At 50.2% G+C, this 21,649-nt stretch overlaps 1 protein-coding gene across 1 annotated transcript in view; it reads left to right on the top strand.

The window, feature by feature from the left end:
- Positions 1-15,391: 15,391 nt before the first annotated feature.
- Positions 15,392-21,649, top strand: part of CCDC33 (coiled-coil domain containing 33) — a gene marked incomplete at both ends in the record, with an annotated part of 94,653 nt that continues 88,395 nt past the window's right edge. The window contains 3 exon segments of the mRNA XM_080930603.1: positions 15,392-15,701; positions 16,528-16,856; positions 16,955-17,062. Of these exon segments, the coding sequence (XP_080786729.1) occupies positions 15,392-15,701; positions 16,528-16,856; positions 16,955-17,062 (747 nt within the window).

The following is a 21,649-nucleotide window of genomic DNA, read 5'->3' as shown; positions in this document are numbered from 1 at the left end:
GCTCACTTTCAACGATTTCTCTTGTGCAAACTGCCCGCAGAGACCCCTTCCTTCCCCGCCCCAAGCCCACCCAGATGGACCCACAGACAGAGTAGAAAGGGGGACCAAGGAGGAAGGAGCCGCAGAGATGAAAGGGTGGGCGGGCTGTGGCCGGCTCCACTTGGTCTGTCCTGCAGCTGGTCTCTCCACCCCTCCTGCTCTGGGGTCCAGCCCAAGCCCTTCCCTCTTCACCGAGGCTCCCTTAAGACCATCCTTCAGTCTCATTTGCCTCTAGCTAGCCCCTTTACCTTTTCAGCCTCAGTGCTGGAAACACATCATTGATTCTTGATGAGACCCCGAAGATAGACAGCTGCTGACCGTGCACATATCCACCTCTAGCACCTGCCCCAAGCTCTCCCGCCTAGGCTCAGTCCCTCTTCAGAACCCAGCATTGTGGCATCTTAGGGCAACACCCTACTGGGGCAGGCTACAGAGACAGGGAGGGAACCTATCCACATGGTCTCCAGAGTATATGTGAGGGAGAACACACGTGTTACACCCGTAAAACCTTTTTGTTCTTACGACTTGATTTCACAAGAAGATAACTCACCCCCACAGGCGGAAATGAGTCCTTCAAACTCAAACCAGACCTGCGAGAAGTTGAACTTCGCCTGCCTGCCGCTGTTCTTGTTCCAGCCCCGGTGAATGGGGTGAGGGTTTTCCTATCCTCCCAGAGAAGCCGGACCCCTGGCTGCCCCCTCCCTTCCCTGGCCCAGCCTGTGGGGAGGAGCAAGAGGCAGACAAAGCAGAGAGCTGTTCTCAGCTTGACCTGACAGTCTGAGATTTTCAATCCTTCAGTACTCCGCAGGGCATTTGGGCCATGGTCTTGTCCAGATATACTTTAAGATCATTTTTGTTGCCTTTATTTATTGTGTGGGTGTGTAGTTTGGGGGGAGAGCAGCACATACCATGGCAGAAGACAGCTTATGGAAACTGACCCCCTCCCTCCATCATGTGTGTCACGGAGAGGACAGAACACGGGTCACTGGTCTCTGGTGGCAAACACCCTTACCCATAGAGCCTCTGACACCCCTCTCCTCATTATAAAAAAAACATTTATTCTTTATTCTTTGGACAGAAACTTACTGACCACCTACTATGTGTCAGGACTGCTCTGGGTGCTGGGACTAGAGAGAGAACACAATTCAGAGAACTAGGCTACTGACATATTTTATAACCTGCAGAGCCTGGGGTTGCAGAGGGAAGATTGTCCTGACCAGTCTTGTGGGAACTGTGTTTGCGAGAGGGCAGGAGGAAGAAGGAGAATTCCTGAGGAAAATCACCTTTGGGTGGAGCTCTAAAGGACACTAGCTGGTCCCCAGACCCCGACAGCAGAGAGGAGCTTGCTGTTCACTGTAGAAGGACGCTCCAGGGTGAACATTCAGAGTGGACAAAGCCTCGGTCTCACAGGTCCCCCTTTGCACTTCGCTGCCTCTTCCCCATCCCACGAGGAATTGCGAAGATGGAGCTTTCTCAGATACAACTCAGAAGCCTACACTGAACCTTCAGATATCAGGAATCAGGTAAATTCTGCCCCTCAGGCTCTGGGGACAAGGCCCTACTTTGCCTTCCCCTGCTCTCCTTCTTTCCCTTGGGCCTGTGCCTGGCTCCGAGATCACAGAGGCTTTAGATCCAGTCTGGCAAAAACACCTCTTGTTTTCATGCTTCTTCTTCACCCACAGTCCTTTGTCATAGGCTGCCAAGTGCCAAGCTTGCTGGAGTCCTCTGCTCCAGTGCCAGAGCCTAGCATGCCCTTTGCCTCTCAAGGGTCACAGACACTCAGCGTAGAGAGCAATCAACCCCGTATCTCAACCCTGCCTCTCATGATATCTTCAACAACGAGAGCCCTAGACTATGGCCATTATTTGAACAAGACAATGGTTGGATATCTCTGCCTGCCAACTCTGTCCTGCCTTAGAGGTGTACCTCCCAAGCCTTGTTCATTCATTCATTTCAAATATCTTATGTGATAGCTCTGGCTCACTTACTGATGTCATAAGCCATTCCACGAGGTTTAACATGTAGGGAGGTAGAAAAAGACAGTTCACCATAAACCATCAGAGCTGAAGAGAAAGTATAGTGGGGGAAGGAAAGGAGAGACGGTCAGTTCAGAGCCAGCTATATACAGCCTAAACCTGAAGGGAGGGAGGAAGGACACTATCAGGCCACCTGAAGGAGCCTCTGTTCACCCAAGGGTGAACCCATATAGATAGCCCCTTGCCAAAGCCAGGTATGGTCACTACCCCACCTTCCTGTATCAAATTTGTTCCACCAGTAGCTTCCTATAAATGCTGCCCAAGATCCCAAAAAGCCACCATCCCTTTACCTAGGGAGATGCAACAGCCACTTTGGTGGCAGCCCTACCTCCCTGGCAGGGATAAGGAAAGTATAAACTTTGTCTTTCTCTGTTCCCATGGACCCAGAAGCAGCACTGGGGCCAGCGCCTGAGGCAGAGCCAAGAAAGTAGGGCAGGTTCCCACATGGCAGAGGGTAGGAAAGTTTAGGGAGAGGCAGACTACCTGTGGTTGAGTGGTGGTTCTGCCCTTCAGCCTTGAGTGACTCCTTACTCCGGTTGGGTCTTAGCCCCACCTCTGTGGCAACCAGCCTACAGATTCTTCTATTGTGGCTTCTCCCCCAAGACTGTCTTCAGTGACTTCACAGTCCGAGAATGTGAAGGCACCACACCATTGTTGTAGCAAGCATATCAAAGCATATCAAAGCCACAGAAGACCAGGCTGTGGCTATTCAGCGCCCTGCCCCACCCCTGCGCTTCTGTGTACCCTCTGGTTCTTCCATCCACTCGGGTGGGAGCAGGGGGAAGAGCCATGGGTAATGAGTAACCGTGTGCCTCCATCTGAAGACAAACCCACTTCTTAACCCCGAGGATCTTTTTTACCCTGAAATAGAATGGCGTGGTCTTCCCACCTGCAAACCAGGGGACTAACCCGGAGAGTGATAATGAATTGCCTAGCCACGTGGGCAAGCTGGTAAGGAGAAAGGCTGGGATCCAGGGATGCTAAAATATGCTCTTGAATGATTTCTGCAAAGTCCTGGGCATGAGGGCCCAGAGCTGGCTCCATATAGCCCAGGTGAGTTCTGCTCTCAGGATGGTGTGTGCTAGAGAGAAGAGGTAAATTGGAAGAAAGAACTCTAGAGACCAGAGAAAAGGCGGGGCCAAAGGAGAGAAAAGAATCTTGGGGACTTCCTGGCAGAAGGGATATGGAACAGGGCCCTGCGATCAGAGAGGTCAAACCAGGCATGGTCACAAGAAGGAAGCTGAGGGAGTGAGGCAAAAGTGCAGAGCAAGGGATGGCAGAGCTGCACTACAGCCTGTGTGAGCTCTGGTGACAAAGTGTCCAGGTTTCATCCAGCTAAGACCTTGGCCATCTGGGCTTGGTAGAGAGAAACCTAGAGATGGGGCTGATCTTTAAAAGCTTTGGGATAAGGCTTCCTTCCTCTTGATGTTTTTGTTCAAGTTGATTAAACCTGGGGAATGTTTGTGTCCAGGAATAGAGACCCACGTGGGAGCCTGTGGTTATCAAAATCTTCAAAGGGCAAAGTGCTAAGCTCAGAAGGAGCCAACAGCGACCTGCAAGGAATGTGGGCAGTAGCACCTCAGAACCCCCAAAGCACCCCCAGAACTCTAAGGCACTGACATAATCCAGCCATATCTCCTACGTGTCAGCAACTCCAGGAGAACCCCCAGAACGCCAATGATTTCTCCTGGTCCGCTCAGAACTTCACAAGCACACAAATTCACTTTGAAAACCTCAGGACTTTATCCTGGGGATAGGAAGAAGGAAGGTCCAAACTCCAGTGAGCAGCAGCCATAGCTCACAGACCCCACCACCCCCTTCTACCCTCCTATCACAGTCTGTACCCCCAACCCCGCAACATATCCGAAGTCTTACAGCACCCCAAATTCAGCTACATCCCAATCCCACAGAAAGCTAGGAGACCCAATGAGGTGCTTCAGCCTACCCTGGAGCTGGGTGATGGTCCCCCAGAGATCATGCAGGTAAGCAGAAAACCCCAAGAGGACAGGGGTGTTGGAGGTCTGCCCACCTGTACATAACACACACACACACACACACACACACACACACACACTCACTCATCAACACTAGCACACCCAGCACACACAGGAGCCAAACTATCTGGGCCCCACACAGTGGGCTGGGAAGCAACCTGTTGGCTGCTAAGCTTGAGAGAAAGTAAGTGTGGGTGTTTTCTATCTCTTTCTTCCTTTGCCAAACAGGAGGGTCAGAACATTATGGGATGGCTCCCTGAAATTTTGTGCTTCCTCACCTACAGCACCATGTGCTGGGTTGAAGTGAGATGAGGCAGACCAGGGTAGCTGGCTGTTCCAGGGGAGGGGCATGCTCTTCCTCTCCCAGAGGAGTGTGTTGGGACAGACCATGAAGGAGATGATGGAGGGCTTGACTTCCATTCAGGGCAAAGGGAAAATTCTTACTCTCATGGAGTAATGAGTCTCTTTTCTGGTGAGGCACTGCTGGTGACATCTACGGGCTGCCCAGACTTCAGATCTGGAGTGCCACAGGTCCCATGAAGGTTTCAGAGCTGTAAGGGTCTAGGGGACTCCTTTCCCTTATGTCCTTCCTGGGTGGCACCCTCACGGTGAGGCTTTGAGAATCCGGCCAGAGCTTTGTGCTGCCTGCTCAAAGATCTCCTGCTTACCCCGAGACAGGGCCTGCTATTCATCTCTTGTCACAGAACATGGGTCCTGCTCTGATGTGACTTTTCTAGCAAGCCCTTATGTTTTTCCAAGTTCCTACTCTCTTCCCAGTCCCCTACCATGCCCACGGTTGCAATCTGGTCCCTCCGAATAGCCCCTCCCCCTGCTCCCACCCCTTCGGGGGCCCCACAGTTTGGCCCTGGGTCACAATCCTACCTAGCTTTCCGGGTTGGCTCCAGCCCACTTCGCCTTGAAAGCTTCCGTGACTTCCCCTTCTGGACCGATCTGGGGAGATGCCTCAGAGATGCTCCTGACCCGTCAGAGCTGGGGTCTCGGGGACTGGCTGGTTGTGAGGCCACAGTAGTTGTCCTGAGCAGGGTCCCCACACCTGCTTTAAGAACCACTGCAGCAATCTCCTGGAAAGCAGCCTCCCCCCAGCCCTAGACCTCTGGGAACAGCGGGAGGCCTACCCCCTTCGGTCTGCTCAGCTCCGTGCCCCAGAGTTGCTGGGGCCCCTACACAACAACCCGGCAGGAGAGAGTCTCCTGCATAGAGTCTCTCCGCCCCTAAACCATTTGCCCGAAACTTGATCCCCCTGGCCCTCAGAATCACCCCCACCAGGGAAGCCAGGGCTTTGATGGCTGAGTTTCCCCAGCTGTGTCCATGGGTAGGTAGCTCAGGAACCCCTCCACCTACCCTCATTTGTCACTAGCCATCGCTCCCAGGGGGCCATCGCCTGATGAATTGTACTGAGCCCAGCCACCAGCTCCGCTTTTAATAACTGATCAGCATCCCGCTGTTACCCAGCTGCACTGAGGGTCCTGACCACGGGGTAGGGAGGAGGGGACCACTCTGGATGAAGCTGGAATTTCTGGTATGAGCCATTCTAGGAGGAAGCCAGAGAGCCCCTCAGAGACCCTCCTCTTCCACACCTCACAAAGAGGCTGCAGCTCTGGGGCACACTCACTCACCATCCTAGTACATTTGTGTGCACTCCTAAGACAATGGGACGTCACCAGATGCCTAGCACTTGTGTCCCGCTATACTCCCCAGTCTCCCTCCTTAAAAGGGTGCCCTGAGGGGAAGCGGCTGCAGGGGAGGGACAAGCGCTTAAAGGATGCTAAGCCGTTTATTGTGGCGTGCAGAGTAAGGAGAGAGAGAGAAGAGGGCTAGGCCAGGAAAGGAGTCCAACTTCTCAGGAGCACGACCTAGAGAGGGCAGTCTCTCTTTTATGAAAAAGGAAGTTGCTGCAGCCAATCAGTGTGGGTAGCCTGGAACCATAGGATCTCAGTGGCCCCAGGAGAAAGGAGCAGGAGTGTGCACTAAGCCCAGGTGTGAGGTATTCAGCTGCCCCGCAGGACAGAGGTGAAAAGGGAACACAAACAGCCCAAGGCTGCTGCTGGCTGGGAAGCTGTCAGGCAGCTGGGCTGTGATGGCCCCTTCTTGGGGAGAACTGTTTTTGGGTAGACCTGATAAAGACATTTGTCAACAGTCCCTTTCGTAGATAGGCAGATGAGAATCTCAAGGCTCTTTACAACAGGAAAACAAACAAACAAACAAAAACCCCAGAAAGCATTAAGCCCCATACTCATTAAGATGCCTTGGTAGTCTACAATGATGAACCCTTCCACTGCAGTGAAGAAGGTACTTCCCAGTACGGCAGATTCCAAGACACGCTGCCTGTCAGTGACAGAGCCATACAGAAACCACCGTCCTGTTGTATGCTTCAGATAAGAAGATGTGTATAGGGCTGGAGAGATGGCTCAGTGGTTAAGAGCACTGACTGCTCTTCCAGAGGTCCTGAGTTCAATTCCCAGCAACCACATGGTGGCTCACAACCATCTGTAATGGAATCTGATGCTCTCTTCTGGTGTGTCTGAAGACAGCTATGGTGTACTTACATATAATAAATAAATACATATATACATGTATACATACATACATAGATGTATGTGTGAGAGCCTGTGTGTGTATTTGTGTGTGTGAGAGCCTGTGTGTGTGTTTGTGTGTCTATTTTTGGGGGGTGGGGCAAGAGCATAAGAGATGAATCTGGTAGGCATACAACAAACTATTCAGAGTTGTCTCACTGTTGCCATGTGACACAGGCAACCTTTTGCAGGTCCTTTTGGGTCTCCTGGATAAAGGAATTTTTTTTAAAAAAGACACAGATGGCAACTGGAGTCAGGGAAAAAAAGGGTTCCCTGAACAACAAGGCCTGAAAGCCCAATCTTAGCAGCTGCCAGGGCATGGGAGATGAAGGGAAGAGGGAGTACAAATGTTGGGCTTTGTGAATTTAGAGATCAGCTTTGAGTCTGAACTTCTGCGTGGAGGGGTGGGGCTTCGAGGTATGGAAGGACAGGTCTCCCTAAGGGACAGTTATGCACTCATTTCCTTCTCCTTTTCTTTTTGGCTTATGTATCATCTCCTTTAGGTTACATATAGGATTTTACACTTTAACACAAGAGAAGCAAACAGTCCCAACCAGGGAGGCACTGGCTATCTTCCACTGACCACCAACCAAACCATTTGTAAAGAGAGTTAGCCGCCATCAGACAGGCCAGCTCAGGTGCCAGAGAATGTCCACGTATTGGTGCCATGCATCCTAAATGCTGTCTGAGAAGCAGATGGCTGTGGGGGGCATAGGAGTGGGGCCTTCTTTGATCCCTTTCTTCCTGCCCACTTCATCCTAAACACATGGGGTGAGGGGGTGAACCAAGCAGAAGGGGCTTTTCTTCTTGTTAAATAAATACTTCAGACCTTTGTCACATGTATAATTCTTTAATAAGTGATAGGAAAGTGTAAGAATGTGCTGAAGCTTGATGTAGAGAAGGAGCAGGAAGGCAGCATGGAGCCGCACTGAGCAGACTCCACTCTCAGCCAGCAATGCTCATCCCTGACTCCCTTGCAGCTAGATGCAACCCTAATGCTATCAATAAGTTGGTGAAATGGAAAATGTATTAAGCATAACTCTTAAGACATGCTCTTACAAGAGGGGTGCCTTCTTTACCTCTTCCTGTTTCCAGAAGGCTAAAATGGAGTTTTGAAGGCTAGTTCTAGGAACTCTTCTGGGACTATACAGCAAATGTTGTGAGTTAAGTAAAGCAGAATAGTAAGTTAACTGCAAAAATGGAGCCTGAGCTGAGGGAAGACCATAATGTGGATAGTCTGTCATATGGCTCCATGGTCTATCACAGCCAAAAGAGATCTGAGAGAGATTGCATGATGTGGCAGGGTCAGTACCTAAGGAAAAAGTTAGGTCACAGATTCCTACCCAATATCTCTCTACCCCTGTTCCAATCAAGAAGCTGTGCTCTGCACCCAGAAACCTCCTTTCCTATAGTCTGGGCTGTTCTACTCTGGAGTTAGGAGACCCACTCTAGGATAAGGTGAAGATCCCTTCCATTCACTAATCCAAGTAGCAAGCCTGGGCCATAACACTTAACAGTTTGTCTGTTCATTGACCATGTGCAGCTGTCTGTCCATCTCTAATACTAAACATTTTCCATCTCCTTTTCCTACCTGTCCTTATCTATGTGTCCCTCCATCCTGAACATGAGCACGCTTTCTCTCCATCTTTCTGTCTCCCCTCCTTTACAACTTTCTTCCCTCAGCAAGAAATGCCAAATACGAGTCTTTCCTATCAAATGCTACAAAATCTATATTGATGACAAACAATTCAAATCCTTTTACCTTTCTCTCCTTATAAGACTTCTATGAGAATGTTTTAATCCCCCATACACATGATTCGGTAAAACCTTTGTTTACACAGAGTCCAGCTGCTGTATTCTAAGAATTTGATGGTCTAGAGCAAATGACTTCTTTCCCCTCCGATCATTTTCAGTGCGCCAATTCTTTTCAGACTAGCCAATTGAATTACGACTGTGAGGTCAGACCCCAGCCGAAGGGGAAAGACAAAGTCACCACTGATTAGGATAAAACCCAATGCACTTCCTGTTTCAGGGTATTTGATCTTCTGAGCTCACCCTCTTGATCAAAAATAAAGTTTGCTTTGTCCAGACACCTCAGTTGGACAGGTGGTCTTTTTCTTTGTTCCCAAACTTATTTCTAACCCTCCCTTCCTTACTTTATAAATCCAGTTGCTTAGGCTGGCCTTGAACTTGTAGCAATCCTCCTGACTCTGCCTCCTCAGTGCTAAGATTACATGTATAAGCAATTGTGCCCAGTTTAGAGTTTATTTTTGTTTTTCTGTTTTTTTTATATGCATGTGCTTGTGTGCCTCTGTATGTGTGTGTTTCTCTCTGTGTGTGTATGTGTGTGCCTCTGTGTTTGTCTGGCTCTGTGTGTATATCTGTGTGCCTCTCTGTGTGTGTACATATGCGTCTATGTGTCTCTAGGTATATATACATCTGTGTGTGTGTGTGTGTGTGTGTGTGTGCAGTGCTGCATCCTTCTTTTGAGATAGTGTCTATCATTGGCTTGAAGTTCAACAATTAAACTACATTTGCAGGGATTCTGCCACCTCTGCCTCCCCAGTGCTGAGATTACATGAGAATGCTACCATACCCACCATTTTTATGTGGATTCTAAGGATCAAATTCCAGTCCTCTCTCTAGCAAGACAAGTACTTTACCATGCTCCAGCCCAACATGCCTCTCTCTCCTAACTGTTGCTATTCTGTCTCTAACTCTCTTACACACACACACACACACACACACACACACACACACACTGCTCCTTCTTCCCTACCTATAAAATTTGCTTTCTCCTCCCAAAGGTTTCAGACAGAACCTTTCTTAGCACCAGCCTTCCTCCAACAGGCACCTCACCAGGTCAACCTTCCCTGCTACCTATCCCAGTTCTTGCTCAGTTTTATAACTTACCTGCTCTGACTGTTGGGAGTTTCTGGACGCCTGGAGTCTATAGGATGTCAGTCTACAAGGCATAAGTCAGCTAACCACCCCTGGGTACCAGAAGCCTGCTGGGAGACCCAGCAGTCAGCAGACTCCCAAGGGCCAGCCCTGCCTCTGACACTGCCAGCGAGCATGCCCTCCCCCTCCTCCCCACCCACTCCCCCCCCACGTTAGCTTTCAGAGGCAAAGCTGATGAAGGGGCCATCCCCAGGATCCCTGTGAGCCCCAGCTTATTCCCACAGCTTCTACCCTGCTAAAGCCAGAGGATTTCAGTAATGGCCCTGTCACTCTTGGCTTGGTCAATGCTGAACTTGGGGGTTCTGTCTGAGGCAGATAGGCTCAAAAGTACCACAGAGAAAACAGTTTTTTAGGCAGCCAAGCCTTCCATGTTGGGAAGGGACCATGCCTCTATAATAACTGTGCTTTTGCCACCTATAAAGATGAGTGGTTATTAGTTCAAAGCCTCCAACCTGGGCCTTAGTTTCTCAGTCTGATATGGAGACATACTGGCCACCACGGTTCACTTTGTAATCCTGTCACCTTGTGAGCTGGTGACACTCAGACCTGAAGGTAACAGGATGGGCTAGAAGGAAGGAGGCTTTGGAAAGAGCTGGGTCGGACGGGAGCAGGATGCAGGCCTATGGGGAGATGGGGTGATCTAGGGACCCCACAGCCTAGACACCAAGAGACCTGAGCCCACTCTCTCCACCCACCTGTTTCCTCTGATGTGGGAAGGAGTGAGTGTCTCAGCTATGGCCTCAGCAATCTCCAGAAGACTCTCAGATAACCCTGCTTTTGGTGAGAAGTCAGCTCTATGCAGAGGCTGGGAGTGGGTGAATAGAGAGAGAGAGTAGGAGGTAGGTGCCTGGAGATGGGGGCCTAAGAACCCTCAGGAGCCCAAGGGTGCTGGCAGGCAGGCTGAAAAGAGCCTTTGTGGAAAACAGGAAGAGGCCCTCTGGGGTGGCTAATTACAGACCCAGGCTCTTCCAGACCCCAGCAGCCTCTGAGTGGCCATTCTTCTGCAGAAGAAAGCAGAGTCCAGGACCTCATTAAGGCTTTCTTGCTAGGACTACAGAAGGTGTCTTGGAAGCTAGCCTTCTAAGACTACGGGTACCGTAGGCCTTCCTCCACAATGAAGGGGAGCATAGGTTCTGCAACCCAGGACAGCCTCACTTGAGCCTTTTGAAAGCTGTTTAGAATGGGAGCCCAGACCTGTCTTTCTATGCTCAGTTGGACTCAGTTTCCCCAAGTGTAAACAATGGATGTTGTCTGATCCTGGCATGCTAAGATGCAGCTTTCTGCAAAATTGAGGCCAAGGCTCTTAAGTCTAAGCAACAGGGGGCCCTGCCTCTGTCCTGGTTCATAGTCCTTCTGGTCACACCAAGGCTGCTCTTAACTTCTCACAGATGGGATCAAGAGGAAAGAGTCACAAATAGAAGCTGAGTTGTGTTCAATTTCTTCTTCTTATTCAGTATACATGGGTGTACTGCCTGCATATATTTCTGTGCATCTAGTGTGTGCAGAGCCGACAAAGGCAAGAGAGGGTGTTGGATTCTCTGGATGGATTTGTAGAGGATTGCCAGCCACCATGTGCATGCTGGGAGTCAGACCCGGGTCCTCTGGAAGTGTGTTCAGTGCTCTTCACAGATGAGCCTTCTCTCCATCCCTGGCTGAGTTATCTTTATCAATGAATCATTCACTCACTTCGTAACGCTTTAATCACCCCCAGGTCCCTGTTACCTGTTCTGATCTGGACACACAAACCACCATGTCGGCTCTAAAGAAACTTCAATGAGGAGTAGGTAGGTCATCCATCTGTTGCAACAGGACAGGAAAGGGTAAAAGGTAGCTGAGGAAAGCATCCCTGGAGGGACTGCAGGAAGAGCAATCTTGCTTCAGAAAGAACTGGGCAGTGTGCACAGAGGCAAAGGCGGGCACTGTGAAGGTGCTGGATGGACCTGGCCTGGTGCAATTTGAGCTTTCCCCAAGATGCTATCCTGTGGGCAGTGAGCCAGTCTGAAAGGGCAGCTCTGAGAAGCTCCATTCATGGGAACACCTGGTGAGGCCTGTCCAAGGAGCATGCAGACGCAGGAAGCAAAACATAAGGTTGCCAGGGAATGAGTGCTGGGGGAAGGGAGCTGTTACTTAATGGGGGGACAGCTTCTGCTTTGCGAGATAAAAAGTTCTAGAACTTGATAACATAGCAAAGACAAAATTCTCCTGAACTGTCCTTTTAAAAAAAACATTATCTGTTTATATCTATATACATAATTTAAAAAAGAATTCATGTCTTGGTGTTACTTTTTTTCTTCTTGTATCCCGGACTGGCCTCAAACTTGATATGTAGTCAAGGATGACCTTGAACTTCTGATCTTCGTGCCCCTATTTCCTGTATTATACTCATATTTATGTGGCTCTGAAATCAAATACAAGGCTTTGTGTATGCTAGACAAGAATCCTAGCAACTGAGCTACCTCCCCGGATCCAGGTTTCCTGTTGTTTTCTTTAAATTTTTCACATCTACCTGCCTGTCTGTCTGCCTGCCTGCCTGCCTGCCTGTCTGTCTATCTATCATCTATCTATCTACCTACTTACCTACCTACTGTGTGAGTGAACTTTTGTTCCACAGAACTGTTGGGAGATCAGCGGACATTTTTTTGGGATTTGGTTCTCATCCACCGTGTAGGTCCCAGGAATCAAACTCAGCCTTTCAGGCTTTGTAGCAAGAAATGCTTTTACCCACTGAGTCATCCCATCAACCTAGTTTTTTTTGTTTTGCTTGGAGTTTTTTGTTTGTTTTTTAACTACATGTAACACACACAGACACACACACACACACACACACACACAGAGAGAGAGAGAGATAGATAGAGAGAGAGAGAGAGAGAGAGAGAGAGAGAGAGAGTCTATCCTAGAGACAGAGAATGGATATTTGGGAAGAATAGGATGCCAGATAGTGGAGGGTCCTAAATGATGCTAAAAAGCCACCTCAGAGATTTTGTGACAAGATGGAGAGGTCATCGGGGAGAACAATGGTTCTGAAGGGACTGGAAGAACCAGATGAGAAGACCCTCAGTTCTGCACACGGGCCTTGCCTTCTGGAGCAGCGTGAGAACAGAGCAGTGTGCAGAGGTCACTGGGTTAGATAGATTTTCATCTATAGCATCTCTGGAAATGGCTTCAGACATAGAAAGGAAGAGAGCTGGGAAAACAAGCCACTTTGTTTCAGGGACAGACAGGCAGAGACAAATCACAGCCTCCAATCCATGGCTGGCCACATGCAAGTTTTCAGGTAGCCTCTACCATCCATCAACAACTCCCCCTGCTCCCCCTCCCCCCAAAAAAAACCCCAGCCATTCTGTGGCTTTTTCCCTATGTGACTTACAGGGTTCCAAATCACTGGAGCTACAGAATGGCTTCTCCACCCCATTGTTGTCCATCACACTGAAGGGGTGCCAACAGCCAGGGAGAAGGGATTTACTGTTGGATCACTATAACTCTCCTTGGGGACCAGGGGAAATGGAATTTGATAGTTGTAAAGGAAGCCTGCCACATACACTGAGACTCTTAGCAGGACTTTCCAGCAGTCACCTTCAGACAGTGCCTCTCCCTTTATGAAAATGATTTCAGGTGACTGAAATCTGCAAGAGAACTGTTCTGGATGTAGGCTGTACCGTTCACAAGCATCCTCCACAAACTCAGAACTGTCCTTCCATAGCTTCAGGACTCAGAATCTTTCCAATAGAAGGTATCACATCTTTGGCTCAATCCTAGGACATGTTTTCTAGGGGACTATGTTGCTTGACTGCTCCTTAGGTCCAGAGCTCAGTTCTCACTGGCTATTTGATCTGGGAAGAGTGCCTGGAAAATCTTTCAGCCTCACACTGTCATGCTAGAAAACAGGAAATAGTTATGCCTACCTTGTAGAACCCCAAGAGTGTCTGGTGTCCAGAAACTGCTCAGGGTGAAAGTTATCACCAGTGGTAATGATATTACCATTATCAGACAATGAGGGTGGCAGTGGTGATGTAGAGATGACAATGGTGGCAGTCATGGTGCTAATTGTTCAGCTTTAGATGGTCTGAAGTTCCTTCCTCAAGCACAAACTCAGATGTGTAGCCCTGTGGCTGTGGAAAACCCGCAGGCAGGAGATAAAGCCAATGCAAATGCCCCCCAGCAGGAGAAAAATTAGGCCACAAATTCAGGGAAGTACAAAAGAAAGAACTCAGATAAGGGGTTCAAAGAGACTAAGCTTGGGGCTGCAGAGATGTCTCGGTGTTTAAGAGCATTTGCTGCTCTTCTGAAGGACCTGGATTCAATTTCCTGCACCCACACAGCAACTCACAGTTGTTTGTGATTCCAGTTCCAGGGGATCAGACATTCTCATACAGACTTGCACGCAGAAGATCACCAGTATACATAGAACAGAAATAAATAAATTATATATTTTTAAAAAAAGACTGTGTTCAAGGCCTGCTTGCAATGCCATCTCCAGTAGCTAGCTAATATATAAACAGCTGTACTGGACAAAACTGTGCTGGACACAGTAGGTAGTGATGGTGGCATTGGCGTTGGCGGTGGCGGTGATGGTGGCAGTACTCTAGGATCCTCTGGTTTCCATTGAAACCCAGGACAAAGAAGCACAGACTCTAGATTGACAACCTCACTTTGAGAGAGAGGCCAAGTTCTCTCTAAAGCTGTGTCTTGTATAACGTAAGCTGACTGCAGATGCAGATGTGGATCAAACATTCCCCTACCCTGGGGACCTCTCCCACATCCACACTAGGACTCCTGGGGAAAGACAGGCTCCCCAGAAATTGAGAGTTCTGAACACCACATACCCATGTTCCCCCATTTTCCTAAAGAATGTATGAAGTATATCATCTCTTAGCACATTTGAGAATTTGGCTGTGCATGAGTGTGTGTATGAGTATGTGTGTGTGTGTGTGTGTGTGTGTGTGTGTGTGTGTGCACATACTATGTTTATGGTTCAAGAATGTATATATGTTGTGAGTACAAATGTGTGTATTTGTGTGTGTGTACAGATACACATATGTGTATATTTGTGTGTACAGGTACACATGTGTGTATGTTTGTATGTTTGTGTGTATAGGTACACTTGTGTGTGTGTGTTTGTGTATGTGTGCATGTGTAGAGGTCAGAGGTCAATCTCGGGTATTATTTCTCAGGACATTTTTACTTTATTTTTGAGACAGGAACTCACTAACCTCCTAGACTGACTGGCCAGTTTCAGGGATCTTCCTGCCTGGGCCTTCCCAACACTAAAATGAGAAGCGTGCACCACCGTGCCAGCTTCCATGGGTCCTGGGAATCAAGCTCAGGTTCTCATGCTTGAACAGCAAGTGCATTACTGACAGCGTCCCAGATCTCTGATTATTTGCTTTCCCCTATCTCTTGTTTATCTTTGTCTTTTCTGCCCACTGCCTTCACTAGAAGACAGGCTTCAGGAGAGCAGGAATGTGTTGTGTCGCTGTTCTATTCAAAATGCCCAAGACAGCGCCTCATATACGGTAGGTTCTCAATAAATATTTACTGAGAGATCAAATGCTAAGTAGGAAGAATTAATGGATGCTTTTGTTTCCCAGTTCAGGCTCAGTTTCCTGGCTTGTTGCCTGGATCCTTCTCAAACAAACAGAGAAGGGTGAGGTGTGGCCCCCAAGTGCCCAATCTGTCTGCTTTCAAACCGGACCCAGGATGGGCCGGTGAGCAGGAGAGGAGCAGGAGAGGGCAGGGCTCGCCTGGAATTCTGACCCTGGCTGAAGCCATGGCCTTCAGAGGTCTGGATCCCAACCTCCCTGCATCCCTGCTGAGTCAGGGACTGAAGGCAGGAGAGAAGACACTGGACCTGGAGTTTGAGATCTTGAGTGTGGGATTTAATGAGGAGGGCCGATATGCCCTGAGGCTGTCAGCGGAGAACCCGCTGCAGGCAGGCTCCGGAGCAGGGATGCGGTTGCAAGTCAATGATGAGGACCCCCTTCCAGGCTGCTCAGCTGTCACTGAGGTCGTTGAGCAGCAAGATCCTGGCCAGAGCCTCACCTTCACCAGGAGCAAATTTATTTTTACTTTGCCCAAAGGTACAAAGTAAAGTCAAGGGTTGGGGGGAGGGGGATTTTTGGGACTTCTGCCCTAGACCTGATCAGAACCCCCCCGGGGGGGGGAGGGGACTGCAAGGGAGCTGGGTCAGCCAGAGGCAGAGCGCTAGCCTCAGTTCTAAGCTCTGCCTGTGTGACTATGTGGCCTTGGACAAACGCTGGCCCTGTAAAAGCTCCTGCTTCCTTCAGTATGACATGGATGCTGAGACTGTTCTCACAGAAGGCAAAGGTGAAGAGGAACTAAAAGGGAGCATGAATTTGACAGAATCCAGCCCAAAGCACATTTAGACCGAGGCAGCGCACAGTACCTGGATGGGATGATGCTAGAAGCCCCCTGAGCTCCTGCTGATTGTAGGACTGGAGACTGGACAGACATGAATAGACAGGCAGAAGGTCCTGATCTTACTTTCTGGGAGCTTCCAGACTGGGTACTTCCAGAGAGACAGAAACATTAAGTCAAAACTAGCTAAGTGATCTAGAAGATTCAGGCTTACAAGGAGGTCTTTCCAGGCAATAGTTCCGGTGTACATTCCAGGCTAAGGCTGGCCAAACTCTTCCCCAGGGTGGTGTCAGGACCCAGAACAGCCCCATGGGCTATAAACCTCCTTACTCCGGCAGGGTCCTGGGAGGCATAGGTAAACAGAAGGAATCTTGAGTGAGGGCTGAGAGGAATCGCCCACAAGGGAACCCTTAGCCAAGCTCACTTGGCTTCAGTTCGAGTCGTCCCAGGTCCCTGGCTGACCTTCTCATCCGTGGAAGACGGAGGGAGGTCCTAGAGACTGCATTTAAAGCCGTGTTCTCCACCCAGGGTTCTGTAAGAATGATGGGCAGAACGACGCACACCTGCGAGTGGAGGCTCTGAGGTTGGATGGATCCTCCGGACAGGAGGCTCAGAGGGTAGGTGAGGCCATCTTCCCCATCTACCCACGACCAGATGAGCCCCGAATGAACCTCACAGCACAGGACCATGAAGATCTGTACCGCTATTGTGGCAACCTGGCTCTTCTCCGAGCCAGTGAGGCCCCCACAGCCCGTCACTGTGGGAACCTGGCGTACAGCGTGGCCTTCCATGTGCACAGGGCTCCTAGGTCCTCTGTCTCAAACTGCTGTCTGGAGCCCAGTCAACCAGAGCTACAGGTGGGTGCTCCTGAGTCCCAGCTCAGACACAGCCGCTGATAAAACTGGGTGCCTGCAGCCCTATAGTCCTGAACCTCAGTTTCCCACGTTCTCAGCAGACCTCTGGGGAGGTTCCGAGGGACGAGGTAGAAGTCTCTGCTGTGAACCCATCCAGTGACCAGGAGGAGCTCAGCTGGGAACCAGGACCCTGGCAGCATCAGGCTCAGGTGAGGGGTGCCAGCCCTTCTGTGGAAGGTTCCCTACTATGGCCATGTTCTCATCTAAGCATCACGTCCAACTGAGACCTCCCAGAGCAAGCAGTCCATTTCACAGGTGAAGAAAACACACCTCGGGGTTCTGGATTCCACTAAATCTCAACGTTTATGAGAAACCTCAGAACACAGCAATGTATGGAATCCAGTGCTAGGACACAGCCTCTAAGCATGGAGTGTCACTAGAACCAATGCAGTTGGGTACCATATGGGTATTACACATTGTCCTCAATAAGGGTATATATGTCCTGGAAAGGCTTTCTCGGGAGATGCATCATTTTGAAAGGGTTCTTTGCTTCTGTCTCCACTCATCTATGGGCTCCTCTGTCCCGATTTGGCTGTGTCAGACACATAATAGGTGAGTGAGGTTTAGGGGTGGCAGTTTGAAGAAGGTCCCAGGGGTAAGGTCTAGTATAAGGTAGAGAAGAGAAGAGAGTGGTTCAGCAGGCAGTAGAGGAACAAACTGAGATGAAACTCCTCTCCCTCCCTCTCTCTCTCTCTCTCTCTCTCTCTCTCTCTCACACACACACACACACACACACACACACACACACACACACACACCTGGCACTGAGTAGAGACAGGGAGGGAAACTGAGTTTGGTCATGGAGAGGTTCAATGGGGAAGAAGTGGGAGGAACTGAGCTAAAAGAGCAGAGGGAGGTATTCAATTCCAGAGGCTAAAAGCAGGTGTGGGAGGCGGCCTGTGAGGACAGGATTTTATGCAAAGTAAGCAGGCGGCATGTGACAGGGACCCAGAAGCAACTGGCTTGCTACCATGGCCCACTCTGACCTCTGTCCATTCATTTCTGAATCAACGAGCACATCTTCCCGCTCTGTGCTCATCCCCCATTCTGTTCAGGACACTAAGTTTATGGATGAGAGGGACAGCCAAGGAGGGACTGACAGCTCCCTGTGTTCCAAGCCTGGGCCCTGCCCCTCTGTCTAATAGTATCATCTAGAGACAGGACATTCAGGAGGAGGTCAAGAACTCATGAACACACTGTCCCTGCTCTTTAGGTCTTGACTTGACCTGGGCAGCCTGAGCTGTGGGGATGATGGACACCGGCTATGGTGTAAAATGTGGGTGAAGGAGGTTGGGACCTCTGTGGGGAGGGAGGCTGGAGGTTGGGACTGCTGTGGGGAGGGGGCTGGAGGTTGGGACTGCTGTGGGGAGGGAGGCTGGAGGTTGGGACCTCTGTGGGGAGGGAGGCTGGAGGTTGGGACTGCTGTGGGGAGGGAGGCTGGAGGTTGGGACCTCTGTGGGGAGGGAGGCTGGAGGTTGGGACTGCTGTGGGGAGGGAGGCTGGAGGTTGGGACTGCTGTGGGGAGGGAGGCTGGAGGTTGGGACTGCTGTGGGGAGGGAGGCTGGAGGTTGGGACTGCTGTGGGGAGGGAGGCTGGCGAAATGGCTGCAGTCGACCTTAGCAGCTCTAATTTCTGTTATTTCAGGCTATCATCTCTGCGCCATACTCCCTCTTAAAGTGTCAGATGTCTGCTTCTACCGAGACAAGAAAATAGCTTTCAAGGGAGAGGAAAATAGCACCCCTTAAGGGGGGGTAGGGGGTCAGCAATCACAGCCCTGATGACAGTGCCAGAGCCCACAGACAATGGTGGGTTCCCTATGAACAAGGGATATGCTTGTAGTTAGACAGACTCAGCCCAGCAGCTCAGCCTAAGGAAAGCAGGCTCCTGTCCTACAGTCACCTGGAGGCCATGGCCGGACACAAAGGCTAGTGGGGCCCTATTGCTCTTTGGACCTGTAGCCTGGAACTGGAACTATGGGGATCTTTGAACTCATACTGTCCCCCTGCCTTGTGGATAAGGACAGGAAATCCAGATAAGAGTATTTCATAAGGAAGAGGGGACCTTCCCCAGGACAGGGGGACTTTCCAGAAGGCGCCAGACAGATGAATAAAAGAGACAAGAGAGAATGTCATTTTGGGGTTCCAGTGCAACCTCAGAGAAATTCAGTTCAAGTCTAAGAACAGATTTCTGGGCTTCAGAAGCAGAAGCTTCCATTCAAAGGCATTTCCTCCAGGAAGCTTTTCCCATCACAGGGTTCATTCAACTTGTTCTCAGCCCTGTTAGCACCAGATGTCTCAACAACGTGTTCAGTGTAGAACTTTGGATTCAAGGGTGCTTTTGCTTTACATTGTGTGTGCCCTCCCCCCCAGCAAAACAGATGAAGGTCATGGGGTGGGTGGGGCAATAGAGCAATGAGATGAGGGGCGGGCAGGCATCTAACTGGGCATCAGGGAAAAGGGCTCAGTATCAACGTCTGCTGATTGAGTCTGAATCCTTTTGCTTCTTGGCCATGGTGCACTCGGTTCTAAATGGCCACACCAAATGTTGCTCTGAGCTAATGTTTTCCAGGGGGTGGGGGCGGTTAGCAGGAACTGTTCCCGAGAATATTTCCAACATGAGCAGTCAGAGACTGAGGGTGGAGGTCCCTCAGGGGTGCCCTGACTCACAAAGGAGGACCCTAAGAGCACACTGGCAGGAGCTACCTCAAGTTCCCTGTAGCCACAGACTGTCATCTTCCTCCTGGGCTCAGGGGCTTCCTTAGATGCCTGCCCTTACCTGATACTAGCTGAATTCACTTCCTGGCAGCTTTGAGATCACATGACTAATCCTCTGTCTTTGCCCAAAAGAAGGTTTGGTCAGAGTCTGTACATTGTTGGGCAGAGGGGCCCTGGGGGAGAAGGGTAGAAACTGCAGGCAAGTCTGAGCTATGACCAGCTACTCCCACCTCAAAAGAAAATCACTATGCCCTCTGGTGGGGTTGGGGAGGGAGAAGAGGTCTGGTGTCTTCGGTCCCTGAGCCATTGTGCCCTCAAAGGTCACAAGTTCAGGCACATCTTCCTACAGGCAGAGCTGAAGAGGGAAACTTTGAGCTGGAAATTCCCAGTTATGGAGTTTCTGGAAACATGTGTTGAATTCCTTCCGGGGGCCACCTTGGGGATTCCTGCGATTTTGAACCTTAATTTCCTCCTGCAAGACCCTGTGGTCCAGGTTCCTGAGGAAGAGGGAGGGGGGTGTGATGAGATCGTCCCCCCCACCATACCTCTTCCAAACAATCATGGTTTTGTTTCATGGAAATGATTCTATTTCCCTGGGGCCTTTTAAAAGACGCTTTTAATTTTTTTTCTTTCATTTAAAACACCTTTTCGTTTATTTATTTATTTTTGCCCCGGAGGAGCTGGGAAAGAAAGAAAAAGAAAGAAGAGACCTAATAAAGCAATCACCCAGTGAGAAGCACCTGGCTCGGAGCCTGTGGATTCTAACTGTAACTCAGACACTAACAAGCTGGGGGCTTTTATTAAGAAGTGGAGGAGAACCAAGTGGCCAGGGAGAGGGCTGAGTGGCTAGCCTCACCCCTATTCTCAGTCCCTTCACCTCGCCCGTAACCTCGTTCGGTTCCCTTTGTTCCCTCCCTCTCCCCACCCCCACTCCAGCCTGGAGTCCCGATTCTGGCTAGAGCTGCAGGTCTGCACTTTCGCTACCCCAGGAACCCTCCAGCTTTGGGCCCGAGCGCGGCCGGTGTTCACTCTCCCTCTCCTGGCTGCTTTTAAATTCATTATGCTTTTTATTGCTTGCTATTGCGTGCGCTATTCCCATTGCCCTGGAGACCAGAGTGGTTCAAGCGGGAGAGGCACACGTCGCGGATTTCATTAACTCCACTCTTTACTGCCCACTCACTCTCGGGGTTGGCTGGGGGGGGGGGGGGTCTGGGCACCTTTTTGTTGTCTCGGTCCCTCAGTGTCGATCTGCTTCCCTGGTCTTTCAAACCTTCTACCTGCTACGGCCCTGGTAGAGAGGAATGCTGTGGCCCATTTTACAGGTTGGGAGATAGGTTTGGGACTACAAAAAGGAAGGTGGGTTGGAGGTGCAGAATGAGAGCGCAGGTTAGAACTGAGCTGCCAGCCCCTTCTCCGGCGGATATGGCTGACTCTCTATACTGGGATCCCAAGGCTGTCCCTTCTCTGCCTGTCTTGCCTCCATCAAATCTGCGGACTGCAGCAGGGGCAGCTCTTCCTTGCAAATGAGGCAGTTTTATGGGCTTTAGAAAAACACTCCAATTGTTCCCTCAATTACCCTGGAGCAGATTGAATATATTAATCTCTCTCTTAACTCGAGTTAGAGACTCAGCTGCCACCCCTCCCCCCAGCCACCAGCCCCTTTCTGCAGGCACGTGCCAGGGATTGACTCCCAGCCCCCATCTTTCTGGGCCCGGAGCCCCAAGCTGGTCAGTTTAGGCCCTGGCAAATGCCCCTCCCCTCTCCCCCATCTTTAGGCCCTAGCAAACGCCCCTTCCCCTCCCCCATCTTTAGGCCCTGGCAAATGCCTCTCCCCCTCCCCCTCCCCCATCTCTGACACACACACACACACACACACACACACACACAGGAGGGCGGGGGACCCTGTTTTACATTTCCCCGTCAATTTTCATTGATTTTTTTTTCTCCTTTGCCGTTATTTGAAAGAGCTTTTTTTCTTGAGTAAACGTGATCATGGGGACATCCACCCTCCCACCCCTCTTA

Source organism: Micromys minutus, assembly GCF_963924665.1.
Source record: "Micromys minutus genome assembly, chromosome: 16".
Classification (NCBI taxonomy): Eukaryota; Metazoa; Chordata; class Mammalia; order Rodentia; family Muridae; genus Micromys; species Micromys minutus.
Note: the sequence above shows the minus strand (reverse complement) of the source record. Positions and strands in the feature narration are given on the sequence as shown.